General features: G+C 45.9%; 1 protein-coding gene across 1 annotated transcript; it reads left to right on the top strand.

Moving 5' to 3' along the window:
* The first annotated feature begins 330 nt into the window (after positions 1 to 330).
* On the top strand, positions 331 to 18,206 carry CFAP53 (cilia and flagella associated protein 53). Its single transcript, XM_027724333.2, is given in 9 exon segments — positions 331 to 377; positions 379 to 565; positions 1,587 to 1,816; positions 4,082 to 4,258; positions 10,475 to 10,778; positions 14,139 to 14,357; positions 15,421 to 15,637; positions 16,077 to 16,179; positions 17,616 to 18,206. Coding segments are annotated over 9 exon segments (1,707 nt in total). The 3' UTR covers positions 17,839 to 18,206.
* The last annotated feature ends 636 nt before the right edge of the window (positions 18,207 to 18,842 follow it).

The raw sequence follows: 18,842 nt of genomic DNA, 5'->3' as shown, positions 1-18,842 counted from the left end.
CAGCATGCAGTACGAGCACAGGAGGAAATGGCCTCAACCTGAGACGGGAGAAATTCAGAGTAGCTATTAGAAAAAAACATTTTTCTCTGTTCGGGTGGCCATGCGTTATAACAGGCTGCGCAGGGAGGCGGTGGAGTCACCAGCCCCTGGAGGCGCTCCAGAGGCGCCTGCACCCACCAGGGGTGACGCGGTTTGGTGCCGGGGGGTTACAGCGGTAGCGCAGGGTTAAAAGGTTGGGCTGGACGATCCCTGAGCTCCCTTCCACCCCCGGCAGTTCTGTGACCCCGCGGTTCCACGACACTGCCCTCCCTCCCCTCAGACCCCGCCGCCATGAGGCCACTTCCGCCGCCCGCCCGTCCCCTCGGCAACGGCTGTGGCGACGCCTCCATCCGTCCGTCCGTCCGTCCGTCCGTCCGCCATGGCGGCGCCGGCCCCGCCGCGCTCCCAGCCCTGTTCCCAGCCCCGCTCCCAGCCCTATGCCCAGCCCGCTCCCCAGCCCCAGCCCCGGTCGGATCTCCCGCGACGCCGGGATGTCACCGGCCCCATGCCTCACGTCGTGGCGGTGGTGAGGGGCCGCGCCGGGGCTGCTCCGCTCCGCGGACCTGCGGGAACTGTGAAGCGGGAGCCCCAGACCGGTGTCGGGTGGTGCGGGACCCTTTGAGAGCAGCCGGGGGGGTCCCGGAGGAGCCCAGTGCAGTGTAGCGGGGTCCCCGGGAGCCCGGTTCTGTGTATGGGGGAACGAAGGAGCCCGATGTGCGGGATGCGGGTCCCGGGGAGTCCGGTGCTGCCTGTGGGGTGTCCTAGGGGAGCCCAGTGCTGTGTGGGATGGGGGTCCCAGAGAGCACAGTGCTGTGTGTGTGGTGGTCCCTGGGAGCCCAGTGTTGTGTAGGGGTGTCCTCGGGATCCTGGTGCAGTGTAGGGTCCCAGGGAGCCCTGATGTGCAGGACAGGGGTCCCGGGGAGCCTGGTGCTGTGGGGGCTCCTGGGGGATCACAGTGCTGTGGGGGGGGTCCCTGGGAGCCCGGTGCTGGGGGGGTGGGGGGTGTCCCCGGGAGCCTGGTGTTGTGCGGGATGGGGATCCCAGGGACCCCAGTGCTGTGGAGGGGTCCTGGAGGAGCCCAGTACTATGTGGGATGGGGGCCCTGGGGAGCCCGGTGCTGTGAATTCAACTGAAAAACCACTCAGAGTAACTGATTACATTTTCACCACTGACATTTCACAGAGCCATAAAATGTTAAGGATTGGATGGAACCTTTAAGCTGATCTCGTTCCACCCTCTTCCACTATCCCAGGTTGCTCCAAGCCCTGGCCATCCTGGCATTGGACGCTGCCAGGGATCCAGAGGCAGCCACAGCTTCTCTGGGCAACCTGTGCCAGGGCCTCACCACCCTCACAGCCAGGAATTTCTTCCCTGTATCTAGCCTAAATTTTCCCTCTTTCAGTTTGCATCCGTTAACCCTTGTCCTGCCATTGCAGTTCCTGTTGAAGAGTCCCCCCCCCCCCCCCCCGACTCCCCTGCAGGCCCCTTTGGATCCTGGAAGGTTGCTGTGAAGCCTCCACGCTTTCTCCATTTTCTTCCTCTTACAGATATCCAAGCCTTATAAGAAAAACACCCTTGAAGAGGAGATCTTGGCAGAGAGGGTGAGGGAGGGGGATCGGTGGGAATACGCTCGTGAGTTGCGGGTGTTCCAGCACTACCGAAACGTCTGCGACTGGCAGAAGAGCAGGGAGCACAAATGGGTGCACCGGGCGGCGGAGGAGAAGGCCCGGGCAAAAATGCGGGACTATCTGGAGGAGATCGATGTGAGAAGAGACAGGTAGCTAACAAGTAGCTAATACCAACAGCTGCCTTGCTATTTTCAACTTCACCCTGTGCTCAGAGGGCATGGGTGTGCCCTGGGGAGCCAGGCACCAGTGATAGGTGTTCAAACGCAGTAACTAGTGCTGTTTAGGTGCCATTTGGAGCCTCCTTGTCTGCCAAATGCAAGATGAAAGTAGTAGTATAGCACTTTTATTGCTTGATTTTTAGAGAGAATTAAGAGTACCTTGGTATAATCACAGAATGGTTTGAGTTGGAAGGGACCTTAAAGCTCATCTCATTCCACCCCCTGCCATGGGCAGGGACACCTTCCAGTAGACCAGGTTGCTCCAAGCCCATCTGACATGGCCTTAAATGCTTCCAGGGATGGGGAACAGAATCATAGAATCCCAGGATGGTTTGGGTTGGAAGGGACCTTAAAGATGATCTAGTTCCAACCCACCTGCCATGGACATCCACAGCTTCTCTAGGTAACAGAGAGTCAGAAATTCTATTTTTTGGGTTTAACTGAGGATTTTGTTGCAGTCTCATCAAGCTGATGTTTAGGTCTTACAAGTAACACTTTGCAGCACAGTCAACTGAAAAACTGAAATTTTTCAGAATTCTTTCAAAAATATTAAAGGTGAGGCATATTACTGCCCTGTAAACAACAAAATTGTGCTGTACTGGTCGTAGGAAAAAATCATACGGTTTAATTTCTCAGTTACTATTTCATGTCAAGTTACTTTGGAGCCATGAAGGTCATCAGCTTGGTGTCCTGGTCTGATGTGTCCCCAGAGGAATTGTACAGGGATTCCACAGAACACTGAGGTTGGATGGAACCTCCTGAGATTATCTGGTCCACCTCCTGCTCAAACAGTCACCTAGAGCAGGTTGTCCAGGAGTGTGTGTCCCTTTGGGTTTTGCTTATCTTCACACATGGAGATTCCACCACCTCTGGGCAACCTGACAAGTATCTGACCACCCTCACAGTAAAAAGGAAAAAAAAAAAAGTGTTTTCATGTGTTCATGTGGCATTCCACATGTTTAATTCATGCCCACTGCCTCATGTCCTGTCACTGGGCACTGCTGAGGAGAAGCTGTCTTTTCTGCATTCCCTCCCTTCAGGTATTTATGTACATGGATAAGATCGCCCTGAACCTTCTCTTCTCCAGGCTGAACAGTCGCAGCCCTCTCAGGAGAGAGAAAGAGATTCTCTTTTTAGGAGAGATTCTGCTGTCCCATAGTGTGCCTCCACTGGGCTCCCTCCCCTCGGGCTGCGTGTTTCTGGTGCTGGGCAGCCCAGGACTGGACCCACGCTCCGGATTTGGTCTCAGCAGCACGGAGAGGAAGGATCCCCTCCCTGCTTGCAGAGCTCCTCCTCTCGCAGCCCAAGGTGCCAGTGACTTTCTTTGCCACAAGGGTGCATTGCCGGCTTGTGCTCAGCTTGTCTGCCGGGACCCCCAAGTCCTTTTCTGTAGAGACACCGTGGCATTTGGGCTGGGATTGGTAATTTCTCAATTGTGTAGCCCCAGGTTTCTCACTGCTGGGTTTAATAGAGAGGTGAATGATGGCGTGTTTAAAAATCACCAGTTTGACATAATTTTCTCATGAAGGATATTTCAGGATGAAGCGGTTTATGGAGTGATGCTAAAATAACAAGAGGTAGTTTGAGAGAAGATACAATTATAGATGCATAGAAAAGGGAGGGATATCAGGAGAAGGCTCTTCCCCCAGAGGGTGGTGGGGCACTGAACAGATTCCCCAGGGCAGTGGGCACAGCCCCAAGGCTGACAGAGCTCCAGGAGTGTTTGGACAACGCTCTGTGGGACAGGGTGGGATTGATGGGGTGTCCTGTGCAGGGCCAGGGGTTGCACTTGGTGATCCTTGTGGGTCCCTTCCAATTCAGGAGATTCCATGATTCTGTGCTGAGGGATAACAGTGCTACAAAATCAAATTGTTATTAACTGGTGACAATTGTAGTCTGAAAATGAGATTTATTTATTTAATGGGGGACTGAAGTTGTAAAGCAACAAAGTAGGTTTGTAAGATAAAGAGTTTAAACTGTGCCTGGACAGAATCACTCGTGGTGTGCTGTAAGATTCCCTCCATGGACACAACTGGAATGATCCCCGACTTAAAATTTGATGTTCTCTTCTTTGGCATTTGCAAGAAGTGTTGAAAGGAGCCCAGTACCCATTTTTGTGCTAATAACAAATAAACTCAAACTTTATCCTTCAACAGAAGGATTTATTTAGCCTTTATTTAAATGTTTTCATTACAGGCTTCGTGAGCTTCTGGAGGAAGAGGAGATCAGGTACTTGGCTGAGATGGACACACTTGCAGCAATGGAGGCACAGGACAAAGAAGCAAAGATGAAGGAACAAACAAAATTACTGAGAGAGAAGAGGGAAAAAGAAAGACAACAACTGGTGGCTGAAAAACGAGAGCAGCAATTCAGGTATTGCCATAAGAATATCTTATGAAAGAGAATTTGCCCAAAGTAATTGTGAAGGGACAATTTAACAAGAACGTGGCAATAATAAATTGAGGAAGGAAAGACGAATGTGATTAAAACAACAAGGCAGAAAAAAATTAAAGTAGTTAATTCTTGCAAGTCTAGTGTGTCCTCCTTGTCCTGTGTGAGCATCCCTGCACTTTCACCTGCCAAGTCAGCTGTTTTTGTAATTCCTATTCCAGCTTTATAGTGTTGGAGTGAACAGGGAGCATGGAAGGTTAATTTGGCCTAAATCACACTTCCTAAGCTAATAGTAGAGTCAAAGATCCTTGAAAAGATTGTCCAAAAAACAAATGTTTTTGTTTATTGCATACTTTTCAAGAGTAGCAGCTGCAGTTCAGGTTTTAGTGTAGCCTGAAATTCTGTGCCAAGTCTTCCTGACTGAAGGCAGCAAGACTTGCAGGTGCTTATTAGGCTCTGAGGCCTTGGCATGAAATCTGAAATCTGTCTTGTTCCATTCTTGGAAATCTGGTTTTCCGAGGAAGGGATGAAAGAAATAATAATGTTATTTAATTGTAATCATTTGAAGTGTCTCTTCCCAGTCTCCCACAGTGCTGTGAAATCCACAACACCTGCTTCTCAGTGTGGAGAGGCTGGGGATAAAAGTCAACACTCGCTTTCACTTGTGCATAAACTCTAATTAACTAATTTCACAGGTAAATATCTCTTTAAATGTGGGGTTTGTTGGCTGAGGCAGGTGTTAGGCAGTGTATGCACTTCCAAGTTCACATGGTGGCTTGAAAACCTGGCCCTTGCCATTTACAGTTCCTGGTTTGTTCTCTACCTATCAGACAAAGGGATTGAAACTCACTTTTAAAATGGTTTAGAGGGGATGCTACTGGAGTGTCATTTATTTTGTCCTTGCCACTTGTCTTACACCCCAGGGAGATGTGACGTAGACACCTAAAGGTAGGTGGCTGAGTGTTGGTATCTTTATATTCCCTGGGAATCTGAATTCCTGTTCTACTTAAATCTTCACAGAGATCAGGACAGTTACAGGAACCTAATGTCACCCTCAAGGAGGTTTATCCTGCTCTGTCAGTTGAACTGCACCCTAGCCTGCACTGACTGGGATTAAGTTCCCATTGATCAGAGTGAGAATTTAGCACATATGTAGATTCGTGTTTAGATGTCTAATTTTAGGTATTTTAATTGCAAAATGAATCCCACCACCACTGGGTTGCATCATTTGGTGTCACATACTTGGATTTTCATGCTGCAGCATGAAATATCTCAGGTCCTTTGTCTTCCCAGTACAACCCTGTTGATCTATGGTTCACTCAGTCTCATGGGGTTATTTTATCCTATTATTATCCCTTTACCTTTCCCATTCTACTCTTGGATCTAAGCAATATTCATACCAAGCAGCATCCCATTAAAAGGTGTTGCTGGAGGTTTACTGGTGGTGTTCTGCTGGCTGCAGTTTTTCGGAGGATTTGGAGGCAGTGAAATCCTCTCTCTTCACAGCTGTTTTGAGTGTCAGTCTTGCAGTATCTTTGCAAATGAATCTTCATCCTGCAGGGCACAGAGTCCTTCTCTTTGACTGTCCTGATGTGATGGGAATATATTCCACAGTTAGTTTCTCTAGCTTTGTCCCTTTCTACTTTTAATTAAGGTTCCTATGATAGAGCAGAACTCTAAAATAAACACCAGCTAACAACAGTTCACTTTGTCTGTGACAGGTATCTCTCTTCATGTGTATTTTCTTAGTTATATTTTAAAGTCTTTTCTTCACTGAAAGGAAGTCTCTGCTGTGGTGATTGATTCTGATTATATTAGTAACTTCTAATATCTCAATCTGCATGTATTTTTCTTTAGGTAGCCCCAAATCTGTTTTTCCCTGGCTGTTAGCTGTTACTCTTCCTCCTAAATCATTGTAGTGGTTTGGACATCCTGGTCCAGCCAGAGATGTGGGAGCAGGCTTTGCTGCTCAGGAGACCAACACTTACTGAAAATCCACAAACAGGAATCTGTAATTGTGTCACACCTTGTCTTCTGGGGCAGTGGCCTCCAAACCTCTTTGACTGAACACCCCGAGCTGTAAAAAATTCTAGCACCACTACTACACTATTTACTTATCTATCAATTAAATACCTGTACTACTGTACTGGTATTCTGTGTGCACTATAAAACATATTCAAAAATAGAAATTAAAACAGGGTGGGGTAAAGAAGAAATAAACACTATTTTTTACTTTCTAATGTTATTTATTAATGGTACAAAACATATTCTCTTCCTGCACGCCCCACTTTGGAGATCATTACTCTAGGGCACACCCAGAGGAGCTCTGGGAAGTCAGTCCAGTAGCAGGTGGATATACACATGATTTTCTGTTCCTCTTTGCCTGTGAATTTACAACTAGTTTGAATGTCTTTCTGAAAACTGATGCAGACTTGTTTGTATTTCCTTTAACTCTAATCAAGGCGCTTCCTCAGACCTGAGGTATAGGAGCACCTTTGCTCCCATACATTATTCCAGAGTCCTAAAAGGTAGCAATTTTAGCAGCCCTGTAGGCTGGTTTGGAGCTGTGGCCTGAGGGTACAGGTTTAGCAGCTTCTCAGTAGTGATGTTAGCCAGGAGGAGTCCTTTGCCATGAGGTGACAGAGGGGACAGTCCTTGGACCACCAGAGTCCTGCTGGAATTCATGTTCATGGAGGGCTACACCTTGTATGAGAAGATATCCAGCCAGTGCTAGCCTGAGGGCTTGTTCATCACTGGTAACTTTAAAGAAAGTTGCAACAGCTTAAAATTTGCTTAAAACACGTATCACATCCTCTTTCTTGTGGTAACATCAGAAGCATCCATATGGGAATGTTGTTATCCCAGGAACTTCATACTGCAGCCATAGAATGAATAAATAACTGGTGTGGGGGGGTTCTGTCTTTGGGAAGTAGCCACATACAGACACAGTTTTAATGTTAAGAAGCTTAGGATAGCAAAGTGAGGAGGAAAACCAGCCATCTGGGGGAGCAGATGTTTATAGGTTGCTGTAAAAGCTGCTTTGAAGGAATTATTTTGATGAAATCAAGCAGTTACGGGGTTATTTTATATTAAAATTCTAGCAATGCTGAATGTAAATAATTAACTTCTCCTCCCCTCTGGGATTCAATTAATATCAGATTATTTTATAATCACAGAAAAGAATAACTAATTCTTTTGTCCTTCACTGCTGAGAGAACTTTTGAACCCATTGCGTTAAGGCAATACAGTTTTTGCTAATGGTGAAAGACTTCAAATCTTGAAAAGGCATGTGTCCCTCACAACATTTGAGAAATGTGTTTCTCATGAATACTAATTAGTGCTGTAGACTTTAATGACCACTAACTCCTGCCCAGGAGATGGAAGATAGATTCCAGTGGTAAAACATACGAAAACTAGCAATGCTGTAGTATGTTTGTTGACGTGTCCAACCTGGGCTTGGACACTTCCAGGGATCCAGAGGCAGCCACAGCTGCTCTGGGAAACCTGTGCCAGGGCCTCACCACCCTCACAGACAGCAATTCCTATCCCATCTAACCCTGCCCTCTGCCAGTGGGAAGCCATTCCCCCTTGTGCTGTCCCTCCATCCCTTGTCCCAGGTCCCTCTCCAGCTCTCCTGGAGCTCCTTTAGGCCCTGGAAGGGGCTCTCAGGTCTCCCTGGAGCCTTCTCTTCTGCAGGTGAACCCCCCCAGCTCTCCCAGCCTGGCTCCAGAGCAGAGGGGCTCCAGCCCTGGGAGCATCTCCATGGCCTCCTCTGGACTCTCTCCAGCAGCTCCACGTCCCTGTGCTGTTGTTCCCCAGGGCTGGAGGCAGCTCTGCAGGGGGGTCTCCCCTGAGGGGGCAGAGGGGCAGAAACCCCCTGCCCTACTGCCCAGGCTGTGGGATCAGCCCAGGGCATGGGGGGTTCTGGGCTGGGCCTTGTCCAGCCTCTCTCCCACCAGCCCCCAGGACCGTCTCCCTAGGGCTGCTCTTCACCCAGCCTGTGTTGATACCTGGGATCACCCCTTGTTCCATCTTGTCCAGGTCCTCTGGATGCCCCATCCCTTCCCTCCAGTGTGGGACTGCACCACACAGCTCGGTGTGATCGCCAGACTTGCTGAGGGTGCATCGATCCCACCATCCATGTCACCGACAGAGATGTTGAACAGTGTGGGATCCAATACCAACCTCTGCTCCTTCATTATGGTACTCGCTCATCCTCCTCTTCTGAAGCTGAGCTGAGGATAGTTCCTCAGTCAAGGAACAGTTTTTAGAGGATAAAAGCCCAGGTCTAGGGGAAGAGCCCAACATTTGGTTAGAGGTTGTGGCGTGTCCTAGGACTGGGGGAGAAAAGTGCAAAATGTGGCAGTTTTTTTTTTAGAGAGACCTGGTGTTGATAAAAGGGGACTTGACAACTATTGTAGTTTCTTCTCAGTGAAGAGCAGTGAAGTGGTTAGAAATAACTTATGGATATCAAGCAAAATGGCAATTTTACTTTCACAGCACTGCTCTCCCTATTATTGTTTGTGCATAGTGCCTTTCACCTTTCAGCACAGGCTCCATGGCATTGGGTGCTTTACAGATAGAGGATGAAGAGAGAAATGTCTTTGGCCCCAGAAAGTTACAGCTGAAATTTGAGGCAGCAAATGGTGAATGCCAACAGGGAGAAAATGTGGTGAGACCTCTGCTTCTTAGGCAATGGATTAATTCAGATTTTGTTTCACGAAAATTAAATAAATACGCAAATATGGAGATTGGTAATAGCATGAGGTAGTTGCCTGATGAAGATTTAATATTTTTACTACACAGGATTGTCACTAAATGTTGTATAGCATAATAGTATTTCACACTGTGCAGGTAACTACTGCTGCCATGCAGGGCTTCAAGATTCAGACAATGTCTGCCATGAATTCCTAAATAGCTTTGCAATAATCTGTAGAAGATGGTTTCATTCAGCATGAAGTTGTGAGATATCTTTTTACTTCAGAGCATTCATGTGTGTCTATCACACATCCTAAGAGCTTATATACCCTTCGCACTTGTGGGTCTTCACCATTGTCTGCCAGTTTCACATTCTGACTTTATCAAAATCTATATCTCGGTTGTAGAACAGAATTAAAATGCTTGCAGATTGTTCAAATTAAATAATGTTTGATAGCATGTGTTGATCTCAATAGTGCTTTGTTTGCAAAAATAAAAGCAGAATCTGCAATTAGTTCAATCTTCAACTGAAGATAAATTACCTCTTTATATGCAACTCAGTTGCAGAGGGTAATTGAAAATTGAAAACTGCATTACTTGTTGACTTTCTAGCTTCTTCAGGCTTTTATTGCAACTTGTCTGAATTATCCCACAAAACTTCACTTAAAAATTAATAAATTTCTAGTGGTTCCTGTTCAACCATGTAACCTACATTTCCATACTCACAGTATTTCCTGAATATGAATGAGCTTTCAGGTGACTTATAAACCTATTCTAAGTCTTCATTTGAATGAAAGAGCTACCCACATGTTTCCATAAGCATAGTGTGTGTGTATTTTATATGTAAAAAAAAAGGATATATACACAGAAACCTCCCACAACACATATTCCAGCTACATATATAATACACAATTTATACGTGGTGTGTGTATATATTGTGTGTTTAGAATCATAGAATATCCCAAGCTGGAAGGGACCCACGAGGATCATCAGTCCAACTCCTGGCCCTGCACAGGACATCCCAACAATCCTGCCCTGTCCCTGAGAGTATAATCCAAACCCTCCTGGAGCTCTGGCAGCCTTGGTGCTGTGCCCACTGCCCCGGGGAGCCTGGTCAGTGCCCAACCACCCTCTGGGGGAAGAACCTTTTCCTGAGATCCAACCTAACCCTGCCTTGACACAACTCCAGCCACTTCTTCAGCTCCTGTCACTGGTCATGGGAGTGGAAAGATCGGTGCCTGCCACTCCCCTTCCACTTTTGAGGAAGTTGAGGGAGGGTTTTTTTACAAATGCAAATTCTTCAACTCCTTAATGTCAAAATCTCCATCAAGCCAGGCTCCCTGTGGTTCCTTAGGCCTCACCCTCAGATCAGGTGCAGAACTGGGCATTCTGAGTTGTAGTCCTTTGAGTAGTTATGAGCTGGGAGCCTCCATCCATCACACACCTCCAGACTTGCTTATTGTTTTGAGACTTCTTTAAACTTTTCATGTTGCCTTTCAGAAACCGCTGCGACGAGTTCCGCACGCTGTGCGTGAGGAGGAACAAGAAGGAATCGAGTGACAGCCAGCTGGCCCAGCAGGCTCTGAAGGAGGAGCTGAAAAAGGAAGAGAAGATGGAGGAGCGGAGGCTGGAGGAGATCTGTGAAAAGGAACTCTTGGCTAAGGATCACCAAGAGGAGCTGGAGAAGCAGAAAGCGTCGTGGCGGATTCAGGAGATGCTGAATGTGCTCGATGCCCAGGTGGCCCAGCTCAGCGCCCGCAAAGAGGAGGAGGAGCAGCTGAAAAAAGAGGAGGCTGAATGGCTGGTAATTTCCATACCATTCTGTATTCAGGGTTGTGTATAAGGCCCTCCTAATGATAGGCTTACTAGACATTTAGACTAATCCATACCTTATTTGTATCTTCACTGATTCCATTAGTATCTGAGCCTGTCCTATTATGCTAAGCCTCTTTTCCAGAGCTGTGTCAAAGGCATTCCTGTTTACAGAGGGAAATACATCTTTTCAAACCTGGCATTGTAAAGGATTTTGGCCTTCAAAGCCTCTCAGAGTCGTTGTGGGAAATGGAAACATTTTTAAGCTTTTGCCAGACTTCTTTGCAGTTTTCTGATTTCCAGTTTCCTGCAGGATGGCTGGAGAATCTTGTTTCCCAGCTGGTATGTGTAACAGCAGATCTCAGACTACAACACATATGTTTAATCATCATGGTAAGTGCAGTGGAAGGAAGCAGCACAGAGGGGAAGGTGAGCCAGGAGCTGAAGGTGACGGCAGGGCAGGCAAGTAGTCTGTCCTCCTGTGCAGGAATCCCACAGCACCTGAAGGAACGGAACAGAGCAGGTCTGCTGACAGTAACTGGAGTCATCCAACAGTCCAAACTGCTTGGCATCTCTGTAGTGATGGAGTCCAAGACGAAGCCAGCAAGTCAAGTCAGCGGGTGTGGATGAGGACTGACCTCAGGCAGAGGTGCACCTGCAGCATGGCTCACGTAGGCACCAAAGGCAAGAGGCTGAGCCCAGCTGCAGCTCCTCAGCCCTTTCTCACATGCCCCTCCCAGCACTGATCCCAGGCTGGTGGGGGCTGGCCGAGGGCACAGGCACCCAGGGCCTTGCAGGGAGGCTGCAGAGCCTGTTGGTGCACTCAGGACCCAGTTACACACACAGGGAGAAACATTTATGTGAAAAATCCCAACTGCTTATGCTCCAGCTGGCTGAATTTCAGAATCCATGTCCTTTTTTTATTTATTTTATTGTTTTTAAAAATTAGCAAGCAGCACCTAAGCTCTCTCACCTATTAATCCTGGCCACTGTTGGGTGTCACATCATGAGAGTCATTTGGTTACTTTGGCCCAGCTGTTTGGCCACTACCCTCCCTTTAGCTCATACTTCCCTGTAAGTCTTGCTGGAGTGGCTTTAGTGGGGCTTGATAGTTCAGTATTCTGTGTTGACTTCGAGCTATGGGAGACTGTTTAACTCAGACTCAGTCTTCATTTTGCAGCTATTTACATGTAGAGATTGAATGATAACTCAGGATACCTTTGTTAGACACTGGAAGCTGATGTTGGCAATATATATATATTTCACTGTTATTTAAAAAATGAAGACAATAATGAATCTAAAGCTCTGACAGTCCCATCTGTGAAATGGTAGAGGCCTTATTCCAAGCTAGACTGTAATGTTTGGCTTATTGAAAAACATGCAGAATAGAGTTATTTCCTTGTAACGACTTCTAAGGCACTGCCAAACCTCCCAGGCAAAGAACGCTGCTACTTAACTGGCCTTTTCAGAAAAATGCTATTAGAATAGAAGACTGTGTAGCCTCCCCTGAAGACAGCTGCTCTGGGCTCTGTCAAGGAGATACATTTCTGGTGAAGTGGTTTATTTTCTGGGAAAAAAAAGCTTTCTTCAAAGGAGAGTTTCTGTATGGACAATGGGATGTAATCCTTTCTCAGCAGAAGAGGGATGTGGCAGATGGCCTCATTACAAGTTCCTCAGAGCAGAGCTGGTAGCCCCTAGTGATCAGGGGTTTCATCTGGGTGAAGGACACACTGTGAACAGCTAAATGTCTCTGTGTATAAAGGTTTCTCCTGTTTTTTTGCAATGAAAATAGATTATTTAGTGAAGCAAAACTCGCAGCTTCACCGTGATAGACCATATGTGTACATCAGGATATCTCAGAGAGGATGAGAAAACAGAGACAGCCATTTTTGCCTTAGCTGCATTACCTACATTAGCTACCTTCCTCCTCCTCTGTCCTTCCTCTCCCTTAAAGAATTGTGATTTCTTGAGAAAGTGGTGAAATTCGTGTTATCCTGGCTGTAGTTTCCTGAGTTTCTGCCATAGCTCTTTGGTCCTGGCTTGCAGGTGGGTGCTTGGTAACCATTTCTGTGTATATTTGCAATGTTATGTTACCCCAGTGTGTAAACTTTCATGGCTCCCATCCTTGGCTGCTCTCATACAACTTCACTGAGATCAGAATTCAGCCCAAGACATGTGCCAACTTGCACAGCAGACTGCTGACTGTTTCCACTTGCTTTCCACCTTTACTGTTCAAAGCTTTTTGGATTACTTATTCTGTTGCTCAAATTATATGTATTGAGTTTCAAAGCTGTTTTACCAGCTTCTGAAAGTGAATTTGACAGTTTGGGCAGATACAGAGTCAGCTTAGGCTCTGAAACGCTGCAAGAATCTGTGGGTGCTTTATGTCCAGCATAAAAAGGGATGTTCCTTAGGGAGTGCAGCTTCTGCTTCCTTATGGGGAAAATTAGCCATGCTGTTTATGACAAGCCTGCTGATGCATTTTAGAAGACTTATTCACATTACAAAAGAGACATTTAATTTAAAGACAGGTTAACAAAAAACTGTGTGCCTTCAAGATAGCTGAAGTATGATTTCTGAGAGCTGTAAATAAGCTAATGATGCTTCAATACTGTTTTATAACTATGCTTAAGTGCAGTTGTGCTTGTAGACTTATTCAAATGCAAGAAGTCCAGAAAACATGCTTATAAATTACTTAATGATGCTACTCTGGAATTTTGTTGGGGGCTTGAATATACACGTACCTGTTTGATCTTGAATAGTCATTTGCTATTTTTCATTGTTTCTTTCTTATGAACTCAGTTTTACTGTACATTTTTCTGTTCTTTTCAATATAAAGTGGAATGATTTCAAGCCATGGAAATCCACTAACTGCCCATCAGAACATAAGGATCCAATTATTGACTTGGTGCAACCTTATGTCCAGTAGAGATGCATCCAGGGCAGACACAGGACAGACAACATGCACAGAAACAGGAGGGACACATGACCCTGTTATTTGTTAGTGCTTGTGGCTGTATGGGAAGACTTGGATGTAGATCACACGTGCTGCAATGATATTGATTTCCCTAAAGAGGCGACTCTGTCTGTCTGCCTGAAACGTTTGGAAAACATCAGGCACACCGGTGTTTTTGTGTTGAAGCACATGTAATAATTACAGAGAAAAATCCTAAATTCTGATGAATGATATCTTAAAATATTCATGTTCTAACACCTAGTGGATGACACTAGTTCTGTGTTGTCAGCAAGAAGGGCTTTGCTCTTCAATGCTTCGGTGAAACTAACTCTATAGCCATCATTTAGTCCGAAGTTATGCAGTGATTTTACAAGCTGGCTATTTCTGCCCTTGTAGGAAGAAGAGAAGAACCTGGTCAGGCAAGAGAAAGAAGAGCTTGAGAGGCAGAAACGACACAAACAGAAGGAATGCAGGGAGACGTTGCTCAAAGCAGCAAAGGACAGGAGGGATCGTCTGAATGAAGAAAAAGAAAGCCAACTTGCCCAGGAGAAGATGATCTTGGAGCAAGATTTTCAGGACCCCCAGAGGGACGCTGAGGAGAAAACGAAAAAGAAAGTAAGGGTTTTCATTGTGAAGCTGGGGGGCAATACCTCATCTGGACTACTTTTGAGGCCCTGTGAACTGCACAGAGTAACTGAGAAGAGACACAAGCCCTTTTCCCTAGATGAGCTGATTCTTTTGTTGCACAGCCTGTTGCCTCTCCTCCTGCCAGTGCTCTGCAGCTCTGCAGAAGCCCATTATCTGTTAAAACCACAGCAAGCACTTTAAAGCATGCTTTGCAATCAGCAAGGTTACCAAGCTGGACAAAAGAAGTGGGGCTCCCAGGAAATCCTGGAATTTTGTCCCTCCATGCTGATTTCATTGTGTATAAATGACCTGAGGCTTTGCATCCTTATGCTGCATGGACGTAATGGAGGTTGGAAGAATGTTTTTTGTTTCATGGACCTGATTTAGTAAATGTTTTTAACTGCAGAAGAAAGTAAATATTTAACTTATTCTAATTAATTAATACTAAGAGACTGTTTTAAATATTTTATATCTATATCTATATATGCAAACCCTCATGTTAGATTTCTCAGAGATGCCACGAAATGATGGATATGTCTGTCACTTCTTAAATCTTAAACAAATAGATTGTCCAACTTCAGGGTGCAAATGGGTCTCAACGTAACTTTAAGACAGAGCAGGGACTTGCATCCATTGCTCTGCTCAAGGTGCTTGGAAGCTTATGTAGGTTATATGTTGTATAAACTCAGTGTTAGACCTTGGTGCAGAATTGGAGGAGGTGATATTTATTATTTTTATTGGATCCCACGGCTTCTAATGCAGGTGATGGTGAAGTAGCCTGGTCAGCTGTGGAAAATCTGTCCAATGTCTTCTGTTGTAGGCAGCAGAGCTGCTATGGGAGAAGGGATCACTCTGTATTTGTTCTGCTCATATGCTGTTGTCTGGCCAGGAAAAAGATTCTGAGCAGCTCTTTCCCATGGTGGGCTTTGGAATGGAGCTCTAGGCTCCCAGCTCCAACAATGGCTGTTGGAGAACCTCCACTTCTCTTCAGGCTTTGAAGGGCATTTTTGAACTAATTTACTCAGATCTGCAAATATCTGTGTGTTTGCAGCAAGAGCTGCTTAAGGACCAACTTACTTACCTGGCACACCTGGCTGAACAGCTGGAGAAGGACAAAGAGCAAGAAGAAATAGATGAGAAGCTTTTCAAGGAAGAGAATGATCAGGTTTGGGCCCAGAGGGTTGAGAAAATGAAACTAGAGAGGGAGGCTCGATTTCAGCTGCTGAGAGATGTCGTGAATACAAGACAAGAGCAGATGAAGGAGAAGTGTAAGTGGTAACACAGGTTGCTGCCTGTGCCCCAAACCTGAACACGTCTGTCCAGCACCCGGCCCAGCGTCCACGGGCTGTATGGTTGAGTGGACAACAGTGTGACCGTCCCCAAACCTGCCTCCCAAACTTCACTCCGACTGGCATTCCTTACGCTAATTTCCCACTGTTGTCACCAGAGCAAAGCCTGGTAAAGTAAGGATTGCATGAGCAAGCAGTCATTATTATTAATTATATTATTATGAAGTTCTGAATGTGAAAACTTTCAGATGAAACACAAATAAGCTGAGAATACACTTGCTGTTGTTTGCGTGCCTCTTCGGAAGCAACAAAACTCAGGCTTGCTCTTTAGGCTACTTGGCCTGAATGCTGTCTCACTGTCCCTTCAAGCTTAGCAGAGCTGTTATCTTCTAAAAGTATTTTGGGTTTTGTTTTTCAGTGCAGAAAAAGGCAGAGAAGCAATTAGAAGTTGCTGAAGAGAGGAAGTTATTAGCTGAAACGTTCAGAGAATACAAACGTTTGGAAGAACTAAAACGTGCAAGGTATTTTTCTTTTATGCCATCGGTTCCTTTCATTGCAGATCACTCTTTTAAACTTCTGAGTAAGCTAATTCTTATTTTTTGATAGCTCTAAGAGCACTGGGTGGGCTTTCTTCTGTTCAGAGGGGCTCTCCCACCATGCAGCTTATCAGTTCCAAACTGCTTCATACCAGACCTGTAATATTGCAGTTGGTATTAAACCACTAATTCTGATCTCAGCATGGAAATAATGGTACATAGCCTTGTTTTGGTCTTTTTGGATCATCATGTGACTTACATCAATTATGCTTATTAAATACATCCCCTCATACTCTGAGCTGTTGTTACAAGTACCAGAGGTTTGGGGAGGAGGGTTAATGCAGGGTTTGTTTGTTCCTTACCCAAGAGAACTAGTGTGTTCAGGCTTATTGCTAAACTCCACCCACACACATCCCTAAAACAATCATATATAATCAGCCACCAAAATACCAGACTAGGCCATGTAACCCAGCTGCACGGGGCTCTCCTGCCTTACAGTTCCTCTGGATGAGGGCATCCTTACACGCAGTAGCTGAAATGTTCCTCTGGGTGTCATGCAAAGCCTTGGGCAAAGGGCCTTATCTCACTTAATTCCCCTTTTGTACTCCTGCTTGTCCCCGTTTGTCTGTGGGACTGTAACAGAGCAGCTCCTTCCCGAGCTTCTGTTGTGCTCTCTGATGGCTTTGTTGGGAGCAATCTCCTGGCTGTGGCAGAAATGTCACCCTTCTGAAGGAAAACACGCTGGGCTCCAGCTGGGATATGCTCCACTTGGCCAAGATGGCATTCAGCACTGTCAGGAAGGGTTTGTGCCTCAACTCTTGTTGAGTTCCTGCACAAGTCCTGACCAGACTGTTGGCATTGTAAGTGTCTGTGTGACTCCTGCTCCAGAAGGCCTGATCATATGAGACTTCGCTGCCTCTCCAGAGGGTAGTGAAAGGAATACACGAGTCCTGAGGAGGGATGGAGGAGTGATTCCTTGTGACAGCCATTTCCAGGAACATCAGTGCAGCAGGAGCCTGGGCCCCACCGGCCCCACGGGCAGGGACTTGTTCTCCTCAGCAGAGGAGTGGGGAGGGGGGTCAGGCTGCTCAACACTGAGCCCGAGCCAGGAGAGGACTGAGACCAACACTGGTTGCAAGGGGTTGTCCTTGCTCTCGTGTTCATCAAGCACCAGTTTTTCAGTCTGCTTTATGAGATACAACAGAACGCAGTTAATTATCTGAAGAACGTAAGGTCAGCACGTGGCATTTGGTTAATAGTGGTAGTTATTCTTAACAGCTAAAACGAGTTTTGAATCGTTCTTTAGGCTAAACTCGAATGCTAACAGATATAACAATAACAATATCAATAATAATAATAATAATAACGTTTATTCTTTTTACCCACACTTCTTAAATGACCTGTCCATCTGGCATTTTCAGAAAAGTACAGAAAGCCAACGAGTACCGGGATCAGCTCACGAGTCAGATTTCCTACCGACAGCACCTCCGTGAGGAAGAGGAAAAGGAGAGGAAACGGGAATATGAGGCAGGTCTGGAAGAACAGAGGGAGTATGAAGAAAGGGTGCAGTTCATTCTGTCAGCGCCCCGGGACTCCATACTAAAAACCCACCCTATGAGAAAAGCCCTAATGTCTGACTCATAGGGGGCATCACTCACTATGGTATTTTAGCTCACTCAGTTGCCTTTAAAAACATTTTCCTAGAGTGTTTATACCTGACTAGAGTTAGCAGAAGTCTCTCCACTGTAATACTCAAAGTATTTAATTGGAATTTATAAGAAATGCAGTATTTTGAAGTTTATTTCTCCCCTGTGGATATTTTTTGGGAAAACGACTGATCCAATTCGAAGCGTTTGACATTTTAATTCAAGAATACTGTATGTTCTCTGCAGTGTAATGGTGTATTATTATGACACTTAAGACACTTCTAAGGCATTCTTTAAAATCTGCACGAAGAAAATTTGTGGAAGACTTTCAGCAAACTTTTATTAAAATGCCTTTCAAACTGAAAATATTTGCAGAATCTTTTTTTTTCTTTATATCTAGAGAAAACGTACTTGGTGACTCAATTTTAGCTGTTAAATATAAAACTATGAATCTCTTTTACTGTGGGATGGACAGTAAAGAGCTGATATTCTTTTCCATAAACTCTGATGGCTGTTGAATGATCTGTGGAATACCAGAGCCCAAAGCTAGTCTGTGAGTCCTCTGCTTGTGCAGAATTAATTGTGCAGGGCTGAAGTTATTATTTTCTTGTTATTTTCTATCACTTTCATGGCAAGTCTGCCTCTTTGGGTTCCTTGGATTGTCACCAACACCACAGTCTGAACAGATGGAATGGGGGGCCAGAGCACCAACAACACTTTAGGATGGAGCAACAAAAGAAATGGCTGGATGTCAGCAGAGGAGGGTTGGGAGGGTTTTGGCAGTGGGGAGCAGGGACACCTCCTCTCTGCCTCCTCAGCTCCCCATGTCAAAGGCCAGATTGCCCTGTGTGCAGAGGAGCAGGGGGTGACACGAGGAGGATGGGTGGGAGCAATCCATCTTCTCCCCGTGCCATTGCCCTCAACCAGCTCCTTCCTGTGTATTCAATTAGTTTTCTCTCAGTCCTTTGCAGAGGAGGGAGGTGAAGAATCCATTTAAAACCT

This window comes from Pipra filicauda, unplaced genomic scaffold (assembly GCF_003945595.2).
Source record: "Pipra filicauda isolate LSUMZ 115617 unplaced genomic scaffold, ASM394559v2 scaffold645_size190756_pilon, whole genome shotgun sequence".
NCBI lineage: Eukaryota > Metazoa > Chordata > Aves > Passeriformes > Pipridae > Pipra > Pipra filicauda.
Note: the sequence above shows the minus strand (reverse complement) of the source record. Positions and strands in the feature narration are given on the sequence as shown.